This window comes from Oculina patagonica, chromosome 11 (genome assembly GCF_052425735.1).
Source record: "Oculina patagonica isolate OP01 chromosome 11, crgOcupat, whole genome shotgun sequence".
NCBI classification, from domain to species: Eukaryota; Metazoa; Cnidaria; class Anthozoa; order Scleractinia; family Oculinidae; genus Oculina; species Oculina patagonica.
In genome coordinates, this window is record NC_135768.1 from 11074233 (window position 1) to 11101835 (window position 27603).

General features: G+C 38.7%; 1 protein-coding gene across 2 annotated transcripts; it reads right to left on the reverse strand.

Moving 5' to 3' along the window:
- Nucleotides 1-471: 471 nt before the first annotated feature.
- On the reverse strand, nt 472-27603 carry LOC144630190 (DNA topoisomerase 2-alpha-like). 2 transcript variants are annotated; one of them, XM_078488505.1, is made up of 24 exons: nt 27434-27603; nt 25890-26145; nt 25233-25296; nt 24496-24739; nt 23634-23846; nt 22923-23123; nt 21577-21816; nt 21050-21106; nt 20187-20426; nt 19290-19526; nt 18805-19020; nt 17841-17933; nt 16644-16758; nt 14765-14886; nt 13813-14193; nt 13292-13491; nt 10563-10698; nt 8377-8572; nt 7618-7862; nt 6319-6402; nt 5034-5564; nt 2850-3035; nt 1696-1986; nt 472-971 (listed from the first exon to the last, which is right to left on the reverse strand). In XM_078488505.1, the coding sequence occupies exons 2-24, from the start codon at nt 26137-26139 to the stop codon at nt 765-767; spliced, it is 4749 nt and encodes a 1582-aa protein (XP_078344631.1). In that variant the 5' UTR covers nt 26140-26145; nt 27434-27603; the 3' UTR covers nt 472-764. The 2 variants fall into 2 exon arrangements, with proteins under 2 accessions (XP_078344631.1, XP_078344630.1); XM_078488504.1 differs by lacking the exon at nt 27434-27603 and adding an exon at nt 26516-26923.

Sequence of the window (27603 nt, forward strand, 5' to 3'; positions counted from 1 at the left end):
AACCAATTTCAAGTACTTTCAAGGCCTTGAAATCAAATTCCTGAAATTCAAGACGCGTACGAACCCTGTATCAAAGTAAGGCAAAGTGAAGCGCAATTAACTTATAGCCGTTTTGTTTCATTATACATATGGTTTAGCTTTCAATGCACAAGTTCGATGGAAAGAAAAGCGTAGAAAAATACACAAATTACGAAAAAGTTTTAACTTTTATGTTTCACTGTCCTTTTTATTGGAAGGGGGAGTGTTTTAAAACAGAAAATCTGTCATGGGTAAGGGGGTGGAAAAGTTGTTTCTTTTAGGCCCCCGTTTACACGCGTCTGGACAAATTTTTGCACGTCAGCCAGTCAGTCGCCAAGCCAGCCAGCTGTCAGTCAGTCCGCTAGCCAGACAGTCAACAAGCTAGCCAGTTGTCAGTCAGTCAGTGGAATGAATGGATGCAGGAAGTAACACAATAATCATTTCGAGTCATCGTACAATTCTTCACCCCAGTTTTATTATTAAACACGACTCCACTGGTTGGTTTTATTTACAATGATGCTTACAACAAATGTTTGAGAACAGGTTCGGAATGTACTGCACGAACCCTATCGTCTCCTTCGGTTAACACCGTTATTATAGGAGATTTGCATTTGTTTTCACTACAGTCCTCAAAGCCGTCTCAAAAGCATTTTCAATAAGCAGACGTTCTGTGCTGATATGGACTTTAACTTGAACAACCTCAAACACTCGCATATCTTGATGCACAAAACACTGCCCTCCATCTACTACTCAGTATCAAAGTCACTGTCTGACCCTAACCATGTGTTATCATTTTCCTTATCATCACTATCACTGTCATCCTCGAAATACTTCACAGTAGCTTTAGCTCTTCCAGCGCGCTGAGGTCGGCTCTGGACAGCCTTTTCCAGTGGTTCATCGTCGCTGGAGCTTTCTACTGTTGGTTTTGACTTCTTCGGGGGTGACTTTTTAGGCTGTGTTAAGGGACAGAAAAGAACAACTTAAAATTAGTCGCTCTGTCTTGCCTAAAACCCCATATTCTTATAATATTTTTTTCATGAATTCCAGACCCTTAGTCTACAAACCCTAAGTGCAGAAGCAACCTGATTTATCGAAGCTGGGGGGGGGGGGGGGGGACGAAAATTGCTTTGAGAAATCGGGGATAAAATTACAGAGAAGTACATTACTTGCAAAAAATTTCGGACGATTTTAATTTTGGACAAACTGTCCGAAATTGTTACAGTACAGTATAATTGTTTACGTGCACAAACAAACCCGATTTGACAAGAAGGGGTTTGAGACAGCATAAATAGTAGAAGCTGTAACTAAGGAACTATAACCCGATGACCCTTTTGAAGATCTTGTAGCAGATCATTAAGCCACTTTGAGCTCCATTGCTTTTAGTTTTCTTTATGGAGCGAACTCCAGCTGAGCCACGGCTTGAGATGTGTAACAGCTTGATAGTATTTGTTATTTTCTCGTCGGTGTATCTACACAATCTTGAAAGTGCAGTAAAACACTTCGTCGTTTCACCAAAGTGTCTGAAATTTTCTGTCCGATATTTGTCCAAAATGAGATGAAAAAAGAGTCCGAAATTTTATCTTCCCAATTTTTTTGGTAAGTAATGTAATTTCCAAGGGAATCGAAACTTGCTTCGAGAAATCGGAATTCTACTGTATAAGTTTTTTTTTTCTTTACCTTTATGGCCTTTCCTTTAGCAGCTGCAGGTTTCTTTGAGGAAGCAATTTCTGCATCAGAGTCTTCACTGCTATCAAAGGCTGATGAAATAATTTTCCGCCCCTTGCCTTTCTTAGCTGTCTGTTTCTTTTGCAAGTCAGAATCAGCACTCTCATCTCCAGTAGATCCTTTAGAAGAAGCCTGTGCCTTTTTTGCGGCGGGCTTTTTCGCTGCCCCTGCTGTTTGCTTGGCTTTGGAAGGTTGTTTCTTTGTAGTCTTGCTCGCTACACTGTCTTCTGAAGTCTCTTTTGCCTGTTAAGTCACAAAAAATAAGATCACCGACACTTCATCTCTTTGAAGACTGTTGCTTAAGAGCGGTTTGATGTTTGATTTTGTTTCACAGGTAAAGTCTGCTTAAGATCCTAGTGGCCAATCAGGCCAGAGATTATCCCAGTTTCAGTACCATGAAGCAACTAGGGGTATTTCTACTCCACCCTAAATGGGATGGTAGTCCATTGCAGGGTTACTATTAAAGTCACCACTATTTATACACCTGGGTCAGGAAAGGCACTATGAGACAGAGTTAAGTGTCTTGCCTAAGGACACAACACAATGACCCCAGCCAGGGCTCGAACCCAGACCGTTCGATCCGCAGTCCAGTGCACTAACCATTAGGCCACAGCGCCTCCCAATTTTGGTTTTGTAGTACATTTAAGCATATTATTACTCAAAAATTCTAGAGTTTTCTTGAACAGTTGAACATTCAAATGAATACAATATGCATAGACAGTGGGAACCCCCCAACCTCCTTTCAGGATGAAGGCAATACGATCCTCCCGTACGCAGTACCCACCCTTGAAACCCGAAAAGGTGTCCATTAAGGAAGGTGTCCATTACTAGCAAAAGTCCTACTTTATTGCTAACATGCCATACTGACACTCTGTAAACTGGGGTCATGCTCCGACCTGGAGCATGTCACATGTTTCACATCTTTGGTGTTGGTTAGTGTCCAATCAGGATTCTATCTAGGATTTATTGGTTAGGGGAGAAAACCCAAGTGGCCTAAGGCCACAAGCTTCCAAGAGGGAATCAGGAGCATGTCCCCCGTTGATTCAATCTGGTGCATTTCGAGACGCAATAAGTGTCCTTAGACAGGGAAAAGAAATCGTACTTACTCTTGACTGAAGAGTGTTTGCTGGTTTAGCAGGAGAGAGCTTCTGTATGAGAGCTCGTGTGGCCTGTACATCACTCTTATCTGACTCCGCATCACTGTCAAGGCTTGCATTATTAGACTTCTTCTGGCTTTTCGCTGATGTAACCATTAAATCATCATCATCATCATCAGAACTAACTGAAAAGGCCTATAGGGAAAACAAAAAAGGTTATTATTTTATTTTAGCCCCAGGTTTTTTGATACGGGTAGTGAAGAGTAGAATACAATTTTTTGTCGGTAGTCCAGACTTCGTACTTGCCGCATCTTAAATTGCCTTTTATTGGAACAGTTGAACCCCAATTGCTCAAACCTCCAAGGGAAATTAATATTTGTTCGAGAAATTTATTGACGGTAAAATTTGCAGTGTTCAACTAAGTGAAGCAAATCAAAGGGAAACGACTTTTCGTTCAAGGAAGAAATCAAGGGTTCAAGAAATCGGGATCCCACTGGATTAAAGGGACTGTGTCACAGCTGAGTAAAGTTTATTTTATTAAGTTTTGCCAAATACCGTATTTTCTCAATTAAACGCCCCCGGCGTTTATTTCAAACTTGGCTTGGTGGACCCGGCGTTTATTTGAAGCCGGCGTTTAATCGGGGCCCAGCGTTTATTAACGGGCTGCAACTTTCTGCCAATTTTTCAAATTGATTTATTTTTACAGATCTTTGAGATCAAGGGGCAGTTTGTCAAGGCGGGACTATTTTTCTTTTCGTTCTGCCCCGAAAATCTGTCCCTGGGTATCCAAAGGTGATTTTTACCAAATGGTACATTATTACGGATTGAATAGTTTATGTTGCAATCAAGATTTGTGGCAAACAGAATATATTTACTTGTTAGCTTGACCTCAAATAAACACCCGGACCTCGAACAAACGCCCCCGGCATTTATTTAAAAACTAGCAAATTTGACCCGGCGTTTATACGAGGCCGGAGTTTAATCGGGGTCTGGCGTTTAATCGAGAAAATACGGTACTTGCTAGGAAACTTAAAGGAACTCAGTCACGGACGACTCATTTTGAAAAAACTGGCAAGTTTTTTCAAGTTTGTCAGTCGTAATCCGTCTTAATCTTCATCAGATGAAACCATCCTTGGTTATTTTCGGGTTTTGATTACTCCTTTGTTGTTTTCCTACATTACTCAACTATTATTTTGAGGTTTCCTTCAATTTGGAAGTAATCAGAAAAATGACTTAAAATATTGTGACCATGCTGACCATGTCCCTTTAGTGTTTGCAAAGAAATTACTGTAATGGATCTAAATGACAAAACCCAGGGCTCGAGACTAACGGTAGCCAACTAGCCAAAGGCTACTAAAATTTAGGTTTTGGCTACCAGGTTACTAGTGAAAAACTCGGAAAAGTCAACTGTTCTTGATAGAAATCAATATACCTGACTAGTGAAAAATTACTTACGTCTTAATCTTCATCAGATGAAACCATCCTTGGTTATTTTCGGGTTTTGATTACTCCTTTGTTGTTTTCCTACATTACTCAACTATTATTTTGAGGTTTCCTTCAATTTGGAAGTAATCAGAAAAATGACTTAAAATATTGTGACCATGCTGACCATGTCCCTTTAGTGTTTGCAAAGAAATTACTGTAATGGATCTAAATGACAAAACCCAGGGCTCGAGACTAACGGTAGCCAACTAGCCAAAGGCTACTAAAATTTAGGTTTTGGCTACCAGGTTACTAGTGAAAAACTCGGAAAAGTCAACTGTTCTTGATAGAAATCAATATACCTGACTAGTGAAAAATTACTTTTGGCTAGTAAAATCTGACATGTCACTAGCCAGTAAACCAGTGAGTTAAAAAGTTAGTCTCAAGCCCTGAAAACCATAGCTTCATTGCAACCAAATGTGTCTCCCAGGCGTTAATTCAAAGTTGCAAGCAAATGAGGTAACTTTGAAAACTGTTCAGTCCAACAATATTTCAAAAACCCATATGGCAATTTGTTTCAATCTTCGTCCCTTTTGGCCATCAATGCTTTCTTTTGTATTTGGTGTGTTATTGAAATGTTCCTACACAGTTTTAAGAGGTTCTTTTTGTATTTCGATGAATTTGGTGGTCTTTTCCTATGCTGAAATTTAGTGTCTTTAAAACTAGGCCCTTCTGCTGGTCCTAGGCTCTAGTGAAAAAATCTGCACAAACCTTAGGGGCAGCTGATCTAGCAGTCCTCTTTGCAGGTGGCGGCGCAGCATCCTCTTCATCACTAAACTGCATAATAAAATCATCATCACTTTCCGCAGCAGCCTTCTTGGCTGCTTTCTTCTTTGTACCGAACATCTCAAGCATGGTCTGCTTCTTGGACCTTGAGGCACTGCTGCCTACTGACTCAGTGCCACTACCGGCTGAAGACGATGATGAACTGGGCAGTTTTTGCCGCTGCGCCAGTCTGTCTGCCAGTGACTTCACAGGAGGAGCGGTATCTCCATCGTCAAACTCCCATGAGTCGTTGCTCTTCTCTGCTTTCTTGCTAGCTGCTGTGGCTTTGCCCTGGCCTTCTGCTTTCTTCTTCTGCTTTTCTTCAGCATTAACAGCAGGCTTCTTTTCCTGAGCCTTGGGTTTGTTGTCAGGTTTCTTTGCAGCTTGCTTTGAGGGTTTCTTTTTCTGCTGCTGTGAACGGCCTCCTTTGGGTTTAAGACACATTTCTTGATCTTCCCTCTCCTGTTGCTCAACATTCTGTAAACAAGTGTGAATTTGAATATCAAACATGAACAATGCTTCAGTATAACAAGATCCACAACTGTAATGCATGATAATAACTGTACAAATTCGCTCATTTGCGAGAACCATAGATTAGTGTACAAGACTAGACACAATGCAAAAACGCCACAATACGCCACATGAGACCGCACTTCAAATTTTTAGCTTGGTTGCTAAATGAAAGTCAATGCGCCGTTCTTTTGCTTGCATGAATATCGCCCTTTGGATCTCTTTATGGGAAGTCTTGGATAATCCCCATGGTGGTCCACAGAAAGGACAGATTTTCAGGCTTATGAAAGCACAATTATTGCAATTAAAGCAAAGAGCAATTACATATTAATTTATATTGCTGCGAAAATGCTTTGAAATTTGTGTTTGAGTTGAGTTTTACAACTAGAACAATGTTGGTGAACTATTGAGAGGGTCAGTGATTCAGTTACTTGCAGCTTGTGGGCCTCCTTTTTGGTCTTAATACACCTTGATGTTATGACTTGTGTGATCTACATAGCCTGGTACACACTTAGGTAATAAGCAAAAGCGTAACACAAAACTTGTGTATAAACCGGTGTGAGATAAAGAAAAGCACAAGATTTGGTTGTTCATGTGACTAGTTGCCATCATGCAAACAAATACTGCACTTGTGGACTTATCTTACAAGTAAGCCAGGAATATCTAAACAGATGTGCGGCAAAATTAAACCTATTTGTTAAATATTTTTGGACATACTCACCTCCAACTCTTCCAGGAAGAGTTCAAGATCCTCTAACCAGAGGTCCTGCGGGGATTTGCCACGTAATGTCTCAAGCTCCTCCATCTAAATAGTAACACATTGGATTACTTTTCTGAGGGGCACTCAGTGACTCACCTCCCTTAATTATTAGTGTGTTGAATACCTTATTGTTTCTTATTTTGGCGGGACTTCCGTGAAAGATAACGACACAATCTTTAATACCCTTCTTTTTTAATTAATTCGTTATAATTAATCAACGTTATGGTGAGTTTGCTACATAATAATCTTTGTACAGTCATCTAACTAGTTCTACTTTGTTACAATGGACATGTCAAACCATTTAAAAGTTTTGTTTTGTTATAAAGTCTTGTTCAATGTCGTTGGAAACTATTGCTGTGGAATATTGAAATCAGTTGTGCCAATTTTGAGACTAACTGTTTGTTAATGCAGACCCGTATTTTGACAATTTTTGCGAAATTAAGCTCCTTTAAGCGTATTTTTATGGCCAAATCGCGAAATACGCCCGTTCCTTTTTCCCCACAAATTAAATTCCCGCAAAAATTAGTAACAATAAGTTAAATGATTTAGAGGTGTGGGTTTTGATCCGTGACTGGAGTCACTGTGTTGTAGGCAGCCCCCTCTCATTGTGTTTTTTGGTCATTTTCAAACTTTGAGTAGCCAGACACCTACTAATATGACAGCCCCGGGGATATTTTTTATTCTATCCCTTTACTTGCATTTATGAGGAAGAAAGCTAGGTGAACCTAACTGCAAGCTCACAGATACAGAAGACAAAACTTTGAAAACTGACATCCCAGACCGAAACCTTATAATAAAGTATAATCGCTTGTTTCACAATGTAGTCAGTAGCCATTTACATTGCAAGTGCACAAGTGTCTACATCGTGAGACAAACAAATATACCGTAGAATTCCGGTTATAAGCCCTGGGCTTATACAACTTCGTAAGGGGTTTTGGGTGGGCTTATAAGCGGAGGGGCTTATATCCGGGAGGGCTTATAAGCGGAATGAAAAAAACGTTTCAAATCGACCCACGGGAGTGTTGATGGAAATACGTTTTTAAGTTAAAAACACATAATAAAGCAACATTTAGCCCTATTCAGTACTGTCATCTGGTAGAGGGGGGCTTATATCCGGGGGGCTTATAACTGGATGTATTTTTTTGTTTCCAGGATGATGGGCCTATAAACGGGGGGGCTTATAACCGGATACTTTATTATAAGTGTACTTCAACACAATGAATAGCAACAACCTTTTTACGACTTTATTAACTCACAAACCTTATTATCTCGTTCCTTGAGCAGTTCTTCCTTTTTCTCTCTAGAGAGAGAAAGCATTGACATAGATAATAAATAGTTGAAGTCCGGGCCACCAGCACTTGAGGCAGAGCTCGCCACACTGGAGGCATCGTCCACATCTTCTTCGGGTGCATTTGATTTTTGCAGATCTTTCCAAGCTTTTACTGGATCAGATGGGAATCCATGCTGTACGAGGGATGTGATAATGTCACGCTTGGATCTGTTTTCTGTGTGGAAAAAAAATGAAATGAAAAGTTTTTTGTTACAGCCGAGAAGTTAAGGAAAGCTTGGTGAGAGTACAGCAGCAGACGTGAGCCAAAAATAAACAAATAGCCTGAATTTGCATAACCAATCTTGTTCCCAGAGTCTGTGTCTCCCTTGGCTAGGGGTCAGCAAATGCAACAGCCTTGGACGAATCCAAAACAGGAACCAGGATTTCCTGGTTCTGGTTTGATTGGGCATGTGCGCCAAAGAATCAAGATTGTAGATGAAATGAACAAGATTTCAACAGTCAATCATATTGTTAGCCCAGATGTCCTGATCCCTTGCACAGACCAGAATGATCGCAGCCTTTAGGGACAACATTGTGGAATAGCACATCGCTGTGCACGCTCAATAATTCTTCAGTTCGTTTGTATTTAATGTTCAAGACATTATACCTTTTTGTGGACCTAACAATACACGTTTGCATCTTTTCAGGCTCAAAACAAGGTTTGTCAGATCAGGGATCAATGGCCTTACCAAGAATAATTTGTCCGTCAATCTTTTCCAAGATAAAGCGGGCTTGACTGCTCAGCTTGGATGATTCTGCAGTCAGCATCCCTTCCAGCCATGCTTTGCGGATGGCATACCTTTCTAAACGAAGCTCAAAAAACTCTTTAAGAATGTCTTTTGGTGACTCATACTTGCGCAGACAACCCAAAGCATCAAACAGAACCTGAAAAAAAGGAAATTTTATTTGATGTGTAAAGATAACCGTTTGCTCTACTAGGACATCCCTGCTTTCTTTAGAGCAAAGACAACCTGCCAGACATCCTTTGCATATCCTGTGAAATAACATGGGGGTGCTGTTTTCTTTCTTTTTTGACACCCAAGGGTAATGTCTGTTCCAGCCTAGTGGCCCATCTTGCTAGTGCTGATCCCGGTTTTCAGTAGCATGAAGCAACTAGGAGTATCTCCTCCCCTCACTGAATGGCATCCCTTGTCCATTGTAGCCCCTCCCCCCCCAAGTGTTAAATTTGTCAGCACCCATTTTAGACTTTCTAAAAGTCGTTCGCTTTTTCATTTCCGGTTTGGTGGTAGTAGACCCCGGTGCGAACGACTTTTATCACTTGCAGCGCGCCAAAATTACCGGAGGAATTTTCCTCCGGTAGAATTGACCAATCAGAGAACAGCGTTGTCAAGTTCACGTCAATCAAACCAGATCCTTGCCAGACCCGCCAGGTAATGATCGATCACGCGTGAAAGATGAAACCAGCAATCTGTATATCGCACGTAGACTTTCTTGTCGTGTTGTGATATTTGTCGATTCTTCTGTTTTTGTTCGTTTATTTTTTCACCATGCACTCAGTTGAGGAGGCAATCGAATATGGCTTACGAAAGACAAATTACAAAGATGCCCGTGAACATTAGCGAAAAGTTATCGAAGCTTACTGCAGCGGAAAAGACGTTTTTGTTATGCTCTTCTCTTTGATGAGAATTTTTTCACACCTTCACTGAGGTCCTCGCGTTCATCGGACGGTTTTGTCAAACGCTTGACGCGAATGGAGCTATCCAAGTTGGATGCCACCATCATTTCTTGTGTTTTGTGGAAATTCTCCCTTGCTGAAAAAATTTTCTTACAGAGCGTTTCGTTCCGCTCTGAACAGTTTCGGCAAATAATTGCCGATTTATCATATTTATCTTGAAGCACATCTCCAAGAAGTAGCTCCAGATTTCGGCCGGTTTTGGTGTTATCCGAGCCAGAAAACAATCTCCTTCGTAAGTCCGTATTTGCAATTGACCCTCCACATTGCAGACAAATATTTTCTGGCAAAGCGACGCGAACATAACATTTCGTTGGAGTGTTTTCCTCCGCCATGAGCTCCGAGTGTAAAATTGACTACATATCGAAAGCGCGAAAATGAGCGGCGTTTTCCTCCAAAAGCCATTACTTGCGAAAAGAAATTTTGATAGCTTGACAGTTAAGCGAACAACTTATAGTAAGTCTAGACAGTTTTGACACCCTGCCGTCTCGGAGAATTTCGCGCCAAAATCACGTCATTTGATGCGTTCTCCTGCAGGGGAAACAAGTCGAGCTCTCGCGCTTCGCGCTCGAGCTCTCGCGCTTCGCGCTTGCTCTCGCGCTTTGCGCTCGCTCTCGCGCTCGAGCTCTCGCGCTCGCTCTCGCGCTGCGTGCTCGCCTTCGCGCTTCGCGCTCTGTGAGCTCGACTTGTAAGCAAGTCTACACCCATTTGTATACCAGAGTGTAAGAGTAAAGTGTTTTGCCCATGAACAAAACACTATGACCCCAGCCAGGGGCTTGAATCCAGACCGCTTGATTTAGAGTCCAGTGCACTAACCATCAGGCCACCAAGCCTCCCACTTTCAACATCAACATCAACATCAGAACAAAAGTTACCGTAACAATTAGAGTTTGAATAGTTTGAATGACATTTGCTTGTTCAATACCATTAATTACGTTTGATATAAAATTCAGTTGAAAAAGCAGGCCACATAATTCACTTGTCCCTATGTGGATATCACTTTCACAATGGCAGTACTAATTGGAAGGGGGTGCTTATTTTTTATTAGCATGTACATGCATCACTTAAGGAGTCTACGTGCTTATTAGGAAGAGCGCAAAATTTTAATGAAGGGACAGCATGTAATTAAATTGTTACAGTTCACATTTCCAGAACATTACTGGCTATGTACATGTAACTCACCATGTTACTGGTGGAGATTGTGCTTTCAAGTTTAAATTTCTTATGCAGTCCTGACTGCTCAGCCTCGGCCAGCTTGTCCTCTGTCATACTTAGCACAAACTTCACGGTGACATCTGTGTGGTATTCCTTGTAATCACTAAAAAAAGGCCACAAATAAAAAGTAAGAAACAACAACAACAACCAAACAGTGCCTCAGCATGCAAAGAAGTACATGTCTGATATCCCGGGCTAGTGGATTTTGTGGCCAGGCTAGTGGATTTTATTCTTCACTTGCACAACAGGCAAGTGAAAGTTCTTGGGGAATTTTTTTTAGGAAAATTATTGCACTTATAAGGATTTATTTTCAGCTAGTTAAAATGACCTTTGGGCTAGTACATCCTGTTTGGGCAAGCTGAAAAGTTGAATTTCTTCACACCCTGCACATTGATTTCTTGTATGGAGCACCAAAGGGGAAGAATGAGCATCCATAATAATGAAAAAATTCCGAAGATGAGCCCTGGACTTATTATTAATTTTGTTCAACGTTCCTTATTAGGGAGCTGCAAGAATTTCAGCCAGCGATTTCTGACAAATACCCGCGACGGTGCTCGGCGTTGTTGAAAGCCCTGATGAAGCTTCCTGCAAGACGAGGTGCGACTACATAAATAAATCTTCATAAAAATAGGTCCGCAATGCGTACGTGTGCCTAGGGCTGAAAGCCACTTGTGATTGTAGAAATTGGAAGTCTCCCTCGTACCTCTAATTTGCTTTAAAATATGCGCGGATATTTGTTCGTGTACAGGATTGCTTGGTTAAGAAGCATAACAAATGATTGGTTAATGATTGCCCTTGGTTGTTACCTAAACAATCCTACAAAATTGCTCAGTCAGCTTAAAGTATCTGGAGTGTGGAACTGAGTGTAATGATTATATGTAATTTGTAATAACAAATATTTCAATAAAGTAGACTGTTTCCCAACGTTGTGCCATATCTTTATTAGGCAATAAGAATGATAAACCTAGTATAATGGTAACAAATGATTATTTATGAAATAAATGATCATATAACAGCAATGGTATATGTAAATGTAGTCGAGAACAGAACAGAATGACAGGAACAGCATGAAATAAGTACATGCTGCTGAAATAATGTACGTCTTTGATGGCAAAAACTGAGAATTAGGCAATAAAAATAATAAAATACGAGTATGATACTGAGAAATTATGATCATAACAGGAATGTTTCTTAAAGAACACAACAAAAATAACAGTAACCAAACAAAGTAAATTAATGCTGCCGAAACAACAGTGAATCCATACACATAAAAACTATGGTACATGTAACAATAACAGGCAGTCGAAGACTGCGTGAGGATGCTGGTAGTGGTATAAAGATATTTTAAAGCAGTGACAGAAACGATCAGAAGACCGTGGTACAAAAAACTCAAAACTTTTAGCGCACCCACCCTCAGTTAACAAAATTTCTTCACTTACAAATATCTCAAAATGAATTGCTGTATTTTATCGAATTTGAATCAGTTCTCCCGAAACTTCGCGATTTTATTAAATTCAACATGGCGAATGCAATCTATTTATGTACCCTATTAAAAATGACATTCTGACCGCGAATAGTGTTAATTTCTGACTTTTGTGGCCTTGATGGAGAAAGTCAGTAACTCAGGTAATTCGAGATGAAATTATTTACGAAACACAGCAGTGTGTTTGAGCAGCGTGAAGCAGCGTAAAATTGGCTTAAAATCGTCCCTTGAACTCGACTCACGATACTTTCAATTGCTTCCATTTAACCTTCAATAAAAAAAAACTCAATTTCCTTTTTGAAGTACTGTAATAATTCTCAATTCAAAACAAAAAGCGGCTTACCTGAAAGTAAATAACACAAGACGTACGGCTCGCCGTAAAGATGCTTATCGGCTATAACTTTTGTCTTAAATCTTATTAATAAGTTTATATATGTTGCCTAAAATTTCGAACTTTTAAGTTTAAGAGATATAGAAAAATCAAAGAAACTTGAAAGAAATTCTGTTTCAGATTTATTTTCATTCATATCAAGATAAGGAATGTATTTAAAACCGACAAAATAGCGAAAACTTGAAAGACGTGAGATTCCGCTACACAAGCAAATGTTTTGAATTTTGGCTGCTCGCGGCGGCTTTTAATAACCGATTCTTCCAAAAATTCCATCAAAATTCGAAGCAACACTGTACATTACCATTTTGCTTTGTAAAGTGTTCAGAATCCGCACAAAGTCCACGATTACGGCGGTGTCACACTTGATATTGGTTAAGAAGCTCTGAATAGCATCGTTGAAAGCAGTGTACGTAACCATCTTATCCCCAATCTTCATGAGTAGTTGAGAGGAATTTCGCGGTGATCTTCCACGAACCTTCGTCTTTCTTTTTCCCGAACTGAAATTATCTTCAACAAAAATACAGCACCTTTCGAAGAATACAGCAATACACCTCTACAAGTTTTACCAGATCGAACGAGAACGGGTCGACGTATCGCTGACGCAATGACGAAATGCTCTGTTCTGATTGGATCGATTGACAATTCTATTGTTAACAAGAATATCTTCCATCACAAAGTGGTTCGATCACATATTGCCTAGGGGCTAGGCGGCCTAGGCCCTAGGCACAAAAATGCATTGAACAACTGTACCAATGATCATGTGCTATTGATAAAGGTAAATTTAAAACTGATAATAAATAAACATTGTGTGTTTTTACTCACGTAAGGATTGGTGGTACTTTCTCTGTACCATGAAGCATTGGCTCCAGCACATTCTCTTTGTAAGATTGGGTCCACGTGCCAACTGGAAGTTCTGAGATTTCTACAGTTTTGCTGTCAATCACGTCCACATTACCTTGCACAAGGAATTTGTGGGTATCAATTTGAGAAATGGTGCCTGTGAAGTCCTTGTATGAAGGAATCTAAAGATGTATAACAGAAAAAGCAGGGCAAAATTGAAGATTTAAGGAATCCATACATTGTACTTTTTCCAGACCAGTATTTTCATCTTCAAGCCTCAAGATTACAAGTCATTTACGCATCCAATAATATGCTATCACTGAATATAATAATTGCCAGTATTATGGCTTTTAATTTATTTTTTTCTCTGTTTTGGCCAACCACATTTTGGACTTTGTTTGACTTTTAATAGAGAATTTGGGCCACCATACTATTGCATTCAGGCATTGTCTAATGACTGTAAATCAAAGCAAGCTGCCGGTAGAAAGGTCATTTGTTCTTACCATCTCTTCAGGTTCCTCTCCATTGATCATCTTCTTCAGATTGCTGACGACTTGCCGCACATCAAAATTTGGCACCTTGGTACTATACCCAGTACCGATCCCCTCAGCGCCGTTAACCATAACCGTGGGAAGAATAGGGCAGTACCATTCTGGTTCAACAGGCTGGTTGTCATCAAACAAGTATGTCAGGCTTGGCATGTCATGAGCAGGAAATAGAAGTTTTGCTAAAGGACTCAGCATGGTGAAGATGTAACGGGGACTGGCAGCATCCTTGCCGCCATGGATACGAGTGCCAAACTGGCCAACTGGCTGCAGTAGATTAACATTATTGCTACCTACAAAATTTTGGGCTAAGTTGATAATTGTGCCCATGAGACTTTGCTAGAACAAGAACAAAAACAGCATCGATTAGAACTAAAACTTAAAGACAGAATAGCCCAATTTTGATATTTTAAAATTCAGCCTAAAACAATAGACATCACAACGAGGCTCCGGGGAATAAACCCCACAAACTCTATAGTTTAGTCCCCGGAGCCTCGTCCTGAGGTCTATTGTTTTAGGCTGAATTTTAATATATCGAAATTGGGCTATTACATGACCAGCCTTCACAACTCCCATGGTTCATTAAGGTATCATTAATTTTTTTTTGTTGCATTTAAGTACATAAGCATGAATGTGTATGTTCTATTGACTGTTTCAAACGTTTTAATAACAATATCTTTCATACCTTATATAGCTCATATAGCTCATTCTGGGTCTGTCTATGATGTTTTATCTGACCACATGTAAATGTATTTAGATTAAGTTAAAGACAAGACTGCCGGTAGTTTTGCAGGGACACTAGCTGTTTGTACAGCTCTCCTTTTGACATCATGTCAATGTGCATGTTGCTACACATACTTGATGACTCTGACTTCAGTAAACTAACAGTTAAATTTCTGTAAATATTTACCTCACCGTGGTGGTATGCTGACAATTCTGCAACTGAACCTGCAAGCTGAGCAACTTTGACTTCTCTTTTGTCGTTCCTTTTAAGACACGTAAAGAGAACTTTCCTTTGTCCTGGTTTGAAACCTGAAGTGAAAATATAATCATGTCTGGTTAAAGCAATTCCAAATTTAAAGAGAGAAAGATGACTGGTAAAATAAATAAATTAATGTCATTAAAAAAAATGGACAAAAACAATGGGTGTCAAAGCCCTGCTCTTGGAATAATTGCAGGGTGCCCAAAGGCTCTTATGTAAGGAATCATAGGTGACCAGTTCTTAACACTATTAGGATAGCAAAGTTATCTAAGTCGCCCAAAGGCAAAAGCAAGTCGCCTCTGGCACCCGGGCCCTGCTAGAGCACAGCCCCGGGTGTAGAAGTCATGTAATGATATCAAGTGGTCATTTGAGACCATGGGCACATCTCAACGAGAACGACAACAAAAACATGGCCAAACCAACAAACAAAAGGCTTAATGAGCAGTACAATAGCTTGTAAACCATAGACTGGGATAAGTCCCAGCCTGTATGGGCCACTAGGCTCAACACAGACTTTACCTACCCTACCTACAATAGCTTTGCACATGCATTATCTATCTTGGTACATTTCTCAGCTGTCGTCTGCAAAGCAGTGACAGGGATAGACCCAATTGATAGTCTGCAGAACATGAACTACTACAACCATTTTTGTTTCTTCATTTTATTTAAGCTTGTACTGAACAATGTGACTATTATTAAGGAGGCTCACAATAGTTTTATGGTCGCCTGAGGCCTGGGTCCAAACCTCGCGAATAACGCGCGTCACTCGCGGGACTTTTCAGCCATGAAAAAGAAAAACAAACATGGCGGCGCGTAAATTTTTTTGTCGAAGTTTATTTTTGTCCAGTTTTCAGAGAAAATCACGTTTTCACGACATTTTTAGCCGCAAAGAGTCTTTATTGTTATTATTAGCTGAAGAAAAAAATGTTCGTCGATCAGTATACGTGGTGCCGAGGAGAAAATTTTATGCATGCGCTGCGATCGATCGTGTAGACCCCGGAGTGGACTTCCAACCAAACCTACGAGATTCCCGAAACTAAAGCATGCAATACACGTTTACTTCTCTATCTTTCCTTAAGCAGCTTTGTCTGTGGCTTTAGTTTACTGCATTTATTAACGGCACTTCGATTTACAGGTCAATATTTAATGCAACTTAATGACTGATAAATATGAAAGGGAGCAAGCGACTCTTCTAAATCGAGGGCATTGACCAGCGGACAACGTTTATGCATGCGAAAGATGGGATCTTGTAAAGGCCAGATTTTAAAACGCGCGTGGATCACGCGTGGCTTTTCTTGAAACGCGAAGTAATTTAACTGAAAAACAAGTCCGGTGACCCCACTTTTTTATTTCAAAATTAGGTAATGTGGCCTGAGAGAAAACTACAGGTGAAATTTAAAAAAATTCTCTGGATCGGATTTTTAGCCAGTCAAAAATTACGGCTTTGAGTAATTACATAAAATCTGCTCCAGAGAATTTTTTTAAACTCTTTATAATTGCTCCCCTTTTTATGTAGAATTGGATAAGATTCAGAAAAATAGGGGTCACCGAGTTAATTTTTGCGCTATTACCGTTAGAAGCTCCATGATGGCTCCTATTTACACCCATATCCTGTTGCTATGGTAACAGGTGATGACGTCGTATGATTATATTTCGGTTCACTGACGATCGAACTAGTAGCTATTCCCAAGAAATTGTAAAAAGAAATGTTATTTTGTTTTATTGAATCATTTAAATGTAAAAGTGCTAAAAAACCTTAAAACTATTGTGAGCCCCTTAACATAAAGGTAATGTCATCATTACTTACCATCTACTAGACATGGGATTGATCGTTCATTGTCTGCATTTGAGAACAAAACTAGTTCTTTGTTGACAAAGTCAGAGTATGAAACAGACTTTGTGTCTTTCTCATACAAATACACCTGAGGAAAAATGAAACCAAGCAAATGAAAGACAGATTTCACTCAACCCAGTGTGTTTCGTCCTCATGTGAAAAAAAATCCCTGACTAATTTCTGACTAAAAAATTGAATTGATCAATTGCATCAATGCACATTTGTGAAAATATTGTGTCATTCTCGGTTTTGATCATATACTAACATAAAGCCCATTTGACAAGACTCGCATCATTGCAATAGTCATCATCAGCAGCATAGCTTTTGTTTGAGAGGAGCCAGGGTATCGGGGTATGGGTTCAAGTACTGGCATTGTGTCTTGGGAAGACAATACTTTCACTGTGCTTTTCTCAACCCAAAAGTGTAAATGGGTACCAGCAAATTAGATGCTGTGCGGGGTGAGCATCTCACCTAGGAGGCAGTAGTTAGACTCATAGTACCTACATGCTACAGAAACTAGGTATAAATATCAACTATTAAATGAAGAAAAGATCCTCACAGTTATGAACACAACTTAATTAGGCAGTTTCAAAAAGAAAGCCTGAAAAAATCAGGCTTACCAGGACTCGAACCCTGACCTCTGCGATACCGGTGAGCACTGCACCGATATTGCAGAGGTTAGGGTTTGAGTCCCCGCAAGCCTGATTTTTTCAGGCTCTATTTTCGCAACTGCCTTAGCTGTGTTCATAACTGAGAGGATCTCCTCTTCATTTAGTCTTCATCATTCTGCATTTCAAATATATGATTTCATATATTCATAATTTCATCTTCATCTTCCCCTGGTATATTACGAAACAATTTAATAACACGCTCCCAGTTGGCTTGTTAGCTCAATTGGTTAGAGCACTGCACCGGTATTGCAGAGGTCAGGGTTCGAGTTCCGGCAAGCCTGATTTTTTCAGGCTTTCTTTTCGCAACTGCCTAAGTTGTGTTCATAATTGCGAGGATCTTCTCTTCATCCACAGTTGAAAAATATGATTTCATACATTCATAATTTCAATATCAACTATTATGTGCTGCTAGACTCAAACTTTGACTTTTATCACAAGATACATAAAAACGGACTTGATCACTGCAGGCATTTTAACTTGACAATTTACTGTGACTCACCTCTGACAGCCCTTGTTGTTTTCTCCACTTGCGATCTTCCATTGCATGGTTAAGCCAGTCTTTTCTGTCATTAACTTTCTTTTTACTGAATGCCTGTAATCAAACATGGCACTGTCAAAATTAAAGTTCAACAGCTCTCTTTCTGCACATTATAAACAAATTTTCTACTGTCAAGTCAGAATTCTGATGAAATGGCTTTTTATAGGTTAATTTACCCACCATTGATTTAGGTTGCTGATTCAAAATACCATCGCTTACATCTAAGCCTGAACACTTGCCGCCAGAACATGATCTTATAACGTGGCATGATTCGCAACAGCAACTTGCGCACTCAAAATGTTCACCATAAACATTGAGAACTGACAAAACTGAACACTAAACGTGATTCAAGCGAACCTGCAAATGCATTTATAACAACACAGATCTGGATCAATTTTCCGTTAGAGGTTTCTCTATCCAATCCTTCCGCTATTTCTAAACCAGACGGCGGTTCAACGGCGATCTGGCAAACTTCAACGGTTGATGAGGACTCATGTCATGTCGGGGGTGAGTGCTCGCACTTAGATGCAAGCGACAGCAGTGGAGATGTGATGATGGATTTGATAATTGGGTGATTTATGAAACTTCAAGAATTTGTCCAGAATTTCAAGGCAGTATTCTTTCCAGCTACTTTCTTCCGGTGAAGATGTATATTCATATAGTATTCCTCACCAAACAATTTGGTTTGTTTCTACACTTATTTTCAACTGTTGTAGTCTCCCATGTGCACCAAGCTGCCACATAGGAAAGATAATTTGGGTGAACCACTATTTTCTTAAAAAATAGAAGACTCCAATCCAATCCCTAACACTATAATAAGGTTTTGATAATAACCTCTAAATTTTACCTACAATGTAGGTTGAAAAAATAATCTCGGTAATTATTAACCTGAATTTCAATTTTACTGGTAACATAATGTACATACCATGAGTATGGCTTCATCACATGCAGCGCCTTCATGGTGGAACTGAATCTGATGACGTCGCATGTCAGCAAAGTATTCTTTTGCCTCCTTAGGAGTGCTCGTGCCCAACCCCTTATAGTACTTCACTTTCCAGGATTTGGCATTGTCTGTGCTGTTTTTCCATTCCTCATATTCTGGAATGCTATAGAAGGATTTCTCCTCTTTACCCTTGCTGACCTGAGTTTAAAATGCAAACATGTATGAGTACACATGCAGGGAATAAAAGATTCATACTGAGTGCGTTCGGTTTGAGGAAGGAGAACGCATACTAATGGTGTCTTTTGTCTGATATTAGTCCCACGGGTATCGTGAGGCCATGCCATTTCAGCATTTGGACGCTATCTTGGACTGCTACATGTAGCCTCGATCTCATGCAGAAAGCCTTGATCAAATGCAGAACAAAATGGCATTACAGTCAGAAACCAACTGTGTCCTGGACCACTCACCTTAACAATAGGAGTGATAAACTCTTCCAAAAACGGCAAGCGTGTCAGGTTTGGCCAGTTACTGTGTATGAAGTTAATCAAGAGCCCCTTTATGTGCGAGCCATCTTGATCCTGATCTGTCATGATCATAATGTGGCCATACCTCAAACTTTTAAGGTCGTCTTCTGTTGAATACTTCTTGTTGTATTGCAGCCCAACAATCTTGATTAGATTGTTGATTTCTGCATTTTCAAGAATCTGTTATCACACAATTAAAAAATTCCACTTCAATTTTGTGCTTAAAATGGGCTTGTCTTTCTTATAATTTTTGCAGACAGGACTGTACTCAATCAACAAATTCAAATAGAGAGAAAAAGTTCCTTTTTTAGGCTTGTTTACACAAGAAAATTGTGTGCCAGTCCATAAATGTTTACTTCCTATTATTGAAACCTCTCCTCTACAATGGCCAGGTTTCCTGCCCCAGGATGACCAACGTGGGGAGGTTCTTTAAAGCTGAACGCCAAATTCGACACTCCTCCAGTGTCCATACTCCTTTCCTCTTTAGAAATTCTGTGACTTTTTATGACCTTTTTCATGACTTTTCAAAGCCTTGATTTCTAGTACTGTTTTTCATTTTTTCTTCACAAAAAACTGCACAATAATTATTTATTTGTAGAATTGACACAATTTTCCATGACTTTCATGGCCCACACTTAAATTCCATTACTTTTCAGGCCTCGAACATGAAATTTCAAAATTCCATAACTTTCCAGGTTTGCCATGACCTGTACTAACCCTGCTCTAGGACCCGGTGCTCCTTCATTATTATAATATTGTCATCATATTTTGCAGGGAGTTATGAGGGAGGGGGGTGTGGCGGGGGGGGGGGGGGGGCTTATGATATTGCATTTAAAATACCTGCTTATGTGATGCATCCCTGACATTCAACAGCTTGCCACGCAGTGGAAACACGCCATACTGGTCCCTGCCAACAACGCTCAAGCCACTCACAGCCAGCGTCTTGGCCGAGTCTCCCTCAGTCAGAATCAATGTGCACTGCTGAGAGTTCCTTCCACCTGCATCATTAGCATCATCAAGTTTAGGAATGCCGCGGATTTTACTGTGTTTGCCCTTCTGACATTTCTTGTTGAGTTGAGTCTACAATAGAATGTACATGTATGTTCGTTATACATGAAATCTATCTTCTACACTAATGACAAACAAAATTTTTAAGCATCAAGGCATGCCATATTTCCTTGAATAATAGCTGGAGGGGATTATCTATTATTTTTTTCACGCCAAAAGGGGGTGACTGATAGAGGGGGGATATTTTTTTCAAATATTGCTTGCTGGAAGTTGTGAAGTAAAAACATGCAGTTTGTTTTATTATTATTTCGTCACTACTTATGAAATATTCACATCAGATACACTGAACAAGGACTACATGGGCTTTATTTCTCTCAATAAATGTTTTTGTTTGTTTGTTTGCTTGTTTGTCATTTAGTTATTTATTCAATAGGGTAATTTAAGAGTGATTATTCAAGAGGAGAGATTGAAGGATGATTTTTTAAAACAGAACTGAAGTAGACACATTGTTTTAGGTACCGTCTTTTGCTTTTCGTGGACTCTACAAGCTAGGAAATGCTGTAAACTTGTACTGATGACAAGATAATTAAGGGACACACCCTCACTTTCCTTTCAATCTGCTGGCTACATTCACTTTTTATCTCGCTTAGGTTCATCAGAACATGCACAACAAGGTGTTATATTCAAATTAATACCTGTGCTTTAAATTTCACCCAATTCATGATGTGTTCCACAACACCACACTGAGTAACCTACCAAAAGAAAAAGAAAAATAATTTAATAATGTAAACAATCATCTCATACTTGCTGAGTGGTTGATGTTTGATAACTTCTTGAATCATGAGCATTAGCTATCTGCTTGTCAATAAGCAAAATTAGCAAACACCATGCAAAATACATGTAAAGTGTTGATAAAAGTTAGAGCAAGCGGAAAATTCTGGGGCAAGACTTGATTTCCAACTTCTGGGATTGCTGGAAATGTTATTATTCCAACAAGGTAATGTACCAGCAAATAAACAAAAACAGCTTCACCTGGCTAGAATATAAATAAGGATCTAAATCTACCAGTCACAGTCAACCATAATATAAATTAGTATGTTTATACAAAGGTAGCTGTTTAGAATAACGGGTGTCCAATGAAAGGGTAGAAGTGTACATGACAATGCTGAGAGGTATTATTGGGTACATATAATTTGCTGCCCAAAATGAACAATTAACAAACCTGTTTAATAAACTTGTCACTAAATTCACACTTCGATCCAAATGCTTTAGCTCTCAGCGTCATATTCTCCTTTGTTTGTGAGTCAAAGCTTGGGTTTTCTATCAGACAGTTGATAAAGATCCACAAGTGGTTCTTGATCTGAAAAGGCTTGACTTCTACACCTCCCTTGTTCTTCTTCTTTACCGCAGCCATGAGTTTTTCTGCGATTTGGTCTGCTACATAATTGACATGTGTTCCCCCCTGCGGAAAAATTTCAGATAAGATTATAAGTGTGGGAGGAAAATGGAAAATAACAAGCTCCAAGGAGTTAGTCCAAAGTTTAATAATAACTACCTAGAAGGATCTCTCTTTTCTAACCTCCTTTTTCAAGCTTTTGATGAGAATAAAGGAGAAAGGTTAACTTTTCATCAGACAACCCAAAAACTTTAAACAGAAATTAAGGTTACCATATACCTTCATGGGTGTCCTCAACAGCAAAAAAATTGTAAGCGTCCTATTTTAAACTCAGTCGCCGCAAACTATATATCAATACAAAGCTAATAAAATGTACTATCCAATAAAAATTATTTTGCTTCAATTCTATTTAACCACACAGAAAATACGGTCCAGAAAACTCCGAGATGACTGGTATCACTTTTAGTGAATTTATCAGGTATCAATTCAGCCACACAAACAAAACTTCTACATAATATCAGTCAATAATATCAGTTAATCTTCAAAACCAAGTGAGGCTTTAGCAATATTACAACTGGTTGCTTTGCAATTAATCTGTCAATTTTGGGTATCAAAATTTACTGATTAACGACATGCAGTGCCACTGCGCATGTGCCTTCATGCCAACCTCAGACTGCTAGCACTGTTGGCACTCTTTGTTGTTAACTCCTTTAAAGGAACTGTACATGTGTAATGGCTGAGCGAAGTATATTTTATTACATTTTGCCAAAATTCGCTATGAACTTAATGTTTTCAAAGAAATTACTTCTATGGATCTAAATGACAAAACCATAGCTTTATTGCAACCAACTTTGTCTCCCAGGTGTTATAATTTTAAGTTGCAGGCAAACAAGATTAACTTTAAAAGCTGTTCAGCCAAACAATATTTCAAAATGCCATATCACAACCTGTTTCAATCTTCGTCACTTTTGGCCATCCGTATCTTCTTTTGTATTTGCAGTGTTATTCAAATGCTCCTTAACTGTTTTAAGAATTTATTTTAGACTTCAGCGAATATGATGGCATTTCCCATGCCTAAATTTGGCTAAAATCCATGACACAGTCCCTTTAAATTGAAAGAAATGCTGAATTAAGAATTTCTTTTATAAGATGGCTACATGTAGAACATGTACCTTTGTTGTAGCTATGCTGTTGACAAAGCTTGCTTGCTGGAAGCCCTTCATGCTAGTTGTGACACAAACTTCCCAGCGGTTATTCACTACTTCATGTACAACAGAATTAGTAGGCTTTTTATTCTCTGAGTCCAGTGCTAATTCCTCTTCGTCATCTCTGCCTTTCAGATAAAGTCCAACATAGTCTTTGAATGATTTAATCTGTTAAAGAATAAGATTAGAACCATTACAAATTAAAAACAAAACATGTTTACATTGATAGGATGTCCTGTAAGCCTGAACTAAAGAGATAGGTGCATCATAACTAGAAATAACTAAAATTTGCAACCAAAATTTGCTCATGTCTGACGAAATCCCAAGTGTGGTCGGACATGAAATCCGGACAATTTGTGGATCATAAATGTAAATCATTTTATGGCAACAATGAATAATAACAAGTAACAGAAGTGCAAAGAGATTGCTAGGAAAGTGATAGCTTGGTAATTTTAAGGGAAAAAATTCAACATTTTATAATGTTTTTTACTGAAACTCAACCAAGAAGTGATGATTCTCACAGTTATAAACTTTATATAATTATAAACACAACTAAATCAACCAAAACTGGCCAGGTTAAAATGGTAGGTCCCAACATAACATACTTAAGTTTTTCAAACGACAGCCATCCATTCCTACAAGCTTAACAAGAGTCTGTAAAAATTGAATTGAACCTACAGGTAATTTCTTTCCATTTAGATATACTCCAATCCCTCTGGTGGAGCCAGCCACATCGTACGCCCTCCTGGTCAACAATGCAACCGTATCACTGTCAAGAGACTCCATCTTAAACTTTGCCAAGTCAGGTTTGAATGTAATACAAGTGTAATCCTTTCCACTGAAATCTTTTATAATTGGTTCTGCAGCTTTTCCCATGTTATTTGACCAGGTCTACAAGCCAAAATAGATAGAAAACATAAACATACATGTAAAAGAAAAACATTGATAGAGTTAAGAATGCTACATATACATGTACATTACCCATGGGTCATACAGTCTTCCAAACTTTATAATTATTTATTGACAGACTTCTTTTCTGCAGGATCTGTGTAGAAAATGTCTAGGCAAGGGGGCAGAAATATTGACATATACACAAAATATTCAAACTCTCATCAAAGGTGGGATTATTGTACTTCAAATAAAACACTTCCAGGTATAACTTGTTATCATCAAATTATTGAACTCAGAGAATAAACCTGTTTTTATTGACTTATATTTCCATGACCACAGGGTTCATACTCTTTTGAACTTTTGAAAGTCCATGACTTTTCGAAGTTTTCCATGACCTAAATTGACCATTTTTCTTGGAATCTTCAAAAACTATCTTGATTTCTGGTGTTTTTTTTCCTTTTTTCACAAAAAATAACCTGCCTGATTTTTATCAATACCATTTACTTTTTATGACTTTCCATGACCCACACTCAAATTCCATGACTTTCCAGGTGTGAAAATGATATTCTAAAATTCCATGACTTCCACCGACCTTCTGCTCAATAACATGTTGCAGGATGATAAACAAAAACCTATCCATGTACAGTACCTGTTTAAACCTTTTTCCTGATTCAGACGAACAAGTCTCCACAACAAACTTTGTGCTAAAAATATTGCACAGTTTTGCACCATAGCCGTTACGCCCTCCTGTGACTTTCTTTTCTGCGTCATTGTAGTTACTGGATGTCAGAAGGTGTCCAAAAATCAATGTCGGCACAAACACCTTTTGTTCCTTGTGCATTTCGACAGGGATGCCACGTCCATCATTCCATACACTGATGGAGTTGTTTTCCCTAAAATTGAAATATACATACATAGTTGTTGAACAATGATGTATAATTATTTATTATCTAGTTAGGCTTTGGTTACCATTTCATTTGCAAGTTCAAAATGTATATCGAAATTGATATTTTTTGTAATTGATATTAAAGTGTTTATTCTGTACAGTCGAATCCCGATAACTCGAACCTTCAAGGGAAATCGAAAAAGGTTCGAGATATCGGGAGTTCGAGCTATCGAGGGTAAAATTAGTAAGAAAATGACCTGAAGGGGAATCGAAAAAGGTTCGAGATATCGGGAGTTCGAGTTACTGAGGGTTCGAGTTATCGGGATTTAACTGTAGTTACTGTAAAAAACAAAACATTTATAGACCAGTGGTCATTTTACTGGCCAAACCATCTGTGTAATGTACATTACACAGATTGACTGTTTGATGGCAAAATTTAATGGAATTCTCTATACTGTACAAAAAAGAAATGATTGAAAAATGAATGACCCTTCACTTACGCATCAATAGTGATTTTAACACAGCCCATGGAAGGATCTCTTTGCTTGTTATCAGCGGCATTGACTTATCAAGGAGAAAAAAAAATCACATTACTATGTTATCCATAACTCACTTCATACTCTGTACACAAGTTACTGTTAATCCCAAATTTTGAGACCAACCACTCATTTTTTAGTGAATATTTTTAATCCAGATTCAAAGTGGGGCTTTTTTACTGTTTAGCAGACTTTTTAACAAAACCTTATTGAAGATACCGTATTTTCTCGATTAAACGCCCCCGGCGTTATTTCAAACTTGGCCCTACAGGGCCGGCATTTATTTGAATTCAGGAGTTTTTTCAAGTCCTATGTTTCTAAGAAATGATTTTTATTCATTATTTTTGACAGCTATATAACTAGACATTATTTTTAAAGCATATTCAACCTTTAATAATTGTCTAAGGGGTTTATTTTCAAATACAACTTGGAGACCCGGCGTTTATTCGGGGCCCGGCGTTTAATCGAGAAAATACGGTAAGACATAAAGTGACTCTTTTGACCATCCACAACATAGATCATAGGGGTATCATAGTTAATAAGTTCCAATGCCCTGCATATGCAACCCCCCCCCCCCCCATCCAGTTTAACATTGATAGGTGCATTAAAGTGCCTGCTTACCTAATATTTCATCAAAGATCTTGTACAGACCAGGGACAAATGTTATCTCTTTACTGACAATAGCTCCCATGTCTGCATCGTAGACCCACATATTCTGTTTGATCGGCTCAACAGATCCAATGTAAGTGTCTGGACGAAGCAAAATGTGCTCCAGTTGTGTCTTTTTTTGGTAGATTCTCTCCACTGACATTCGTTTTTTCTTCTTGGCAGCCAATGCATCTTTGTTGGTAGAGTTATGGTCATTATTCATTATCTCCTATAAAGACAATAATTAAACAAAACACTATTGAACGGAGGATATTACTAGTAAAAGCATTGAAAAGATATCCAAAACACACTGATTTGGTTTCTAACGAACATCTTGAAGAATACCGGTCATCATTTAGCGAGGAAATTACGCCGAACAACATAACAACTTGCAACATATAATTTTGTTTGGCTCTCGCTCGACCATGCAATGTGCCTTCATTTACCTTCGTCCTTCGTTTCTGCACAGAAAGATTCCGATTGCTTGGAACACACACTTACTTTATCCCCGATCACTTCTATATAATTTCTTAATTTACAATTGTGTTTCAGTACATCAAAAATTTAACCTTAATTATAAAAAATCAAACAATCTCTACCTTCAAAGCACTCGTTTCGGCCGCCATTGCCAATGCGCTTGGTGACTTTACAAAAGGCGGGAAAATGAGATTTAGCTTCTTCTCGCTGCTAAATACGTTTTACTCTGATACAACTATACACGATTTTTCTTTATATTTCCATCTAACGAACGCTTTGCAATTGCGGGGAAAATAGCCAAGTATTCCGCAGAAAACAGATCTTGACAGCTCAGCTCCAACCTGGTTCTTCCGATCGCGAAGCAACACGACTTGTTCGAGGAAACCGCCAGAACTGAAGCTCTTTTGAAACTACCAATCAGATTCGTCAAAACTTAACATGTGACTTACGTTCGTTCCCAAGTCCCACCAACACGGTAATTCAACATGGCCGTCAAAATAAGAAAAAGAATTTACAACCCTGTGACAATCTTCAATCGAGCCAAGCTATATTATTAAAAGAAAAAGCAGGAATGCATTGACTTATTTTTTTTTAAAAAAATACATATTTTTGAATCAATTTGAAGATTTCTTATGATGGCCGAGAACATATTTTCATCGGATTAATAAACCGTGATCGATCGACATGAGCTTGAATTCGAACAGAAGATCGAACTTTTATTTAAATTTTATGCTATTAAAAAAATGTAGTGCAACTCGTGATAATGGACATCATTTTACGGTAAAATTACCTTTGAGCAAAAAGACTTGCACCCTGACAATTAGATTTTTACGCCTATTATTATTTTGTTTTAAGCTTGCTAATCTGCTCAAGAAAAAAAAGCTTACATGTAAAATAAAGTTATTTTCAGAATTTCAAATGACTCGAACAAGTAAATTCTCATCCAGCTAGGTTTATAATACCTCCAGTTAAAGCTTTGCATTACCACAATTCTGATTTAATATGTTCATCATTGTTGACAAAATCAGATCAGAGTTTACCTTCTTAGAGGACGGAGCACTTGAAATGTCAGAACCTGTAATCTTCAACTGTGTCTTGGAATTGCTTATTTAACACCCGATCGTATCTGCTTCGTATTCTCTAAGCCATTGGATAACTCTCCGCTTTCGAAAAAATAACAAATAATAAATCGATTTTCAAATTTCTCGCC

What these genes read in the sequence shown, in the direction of transcription:
- LOC144630190 (XM_078488504.1), bottom strand. Translation starts at nt 26,542, where the DNA reads ATGGCGGCCGAAACGAGTGCTTTGAAG. An exon ending in CCGAAACGAGTGCTTTGAAG is followed by an intron (nt 26,146 to 26,515) that starts GTAGAGATTGTT and finishes TTGTCTTTATAG; the next exon opens with GAGATAATGAATAATGACCA. An exon ending in TGACGGACAAATTATTCTTG is followed by an intron (nt 7,863 to 8,376) that starts GTAAGGCCATTG and finishes TTTTCCACACAG; the next exon opens with AAAACAGATCCAAGCGTGAC.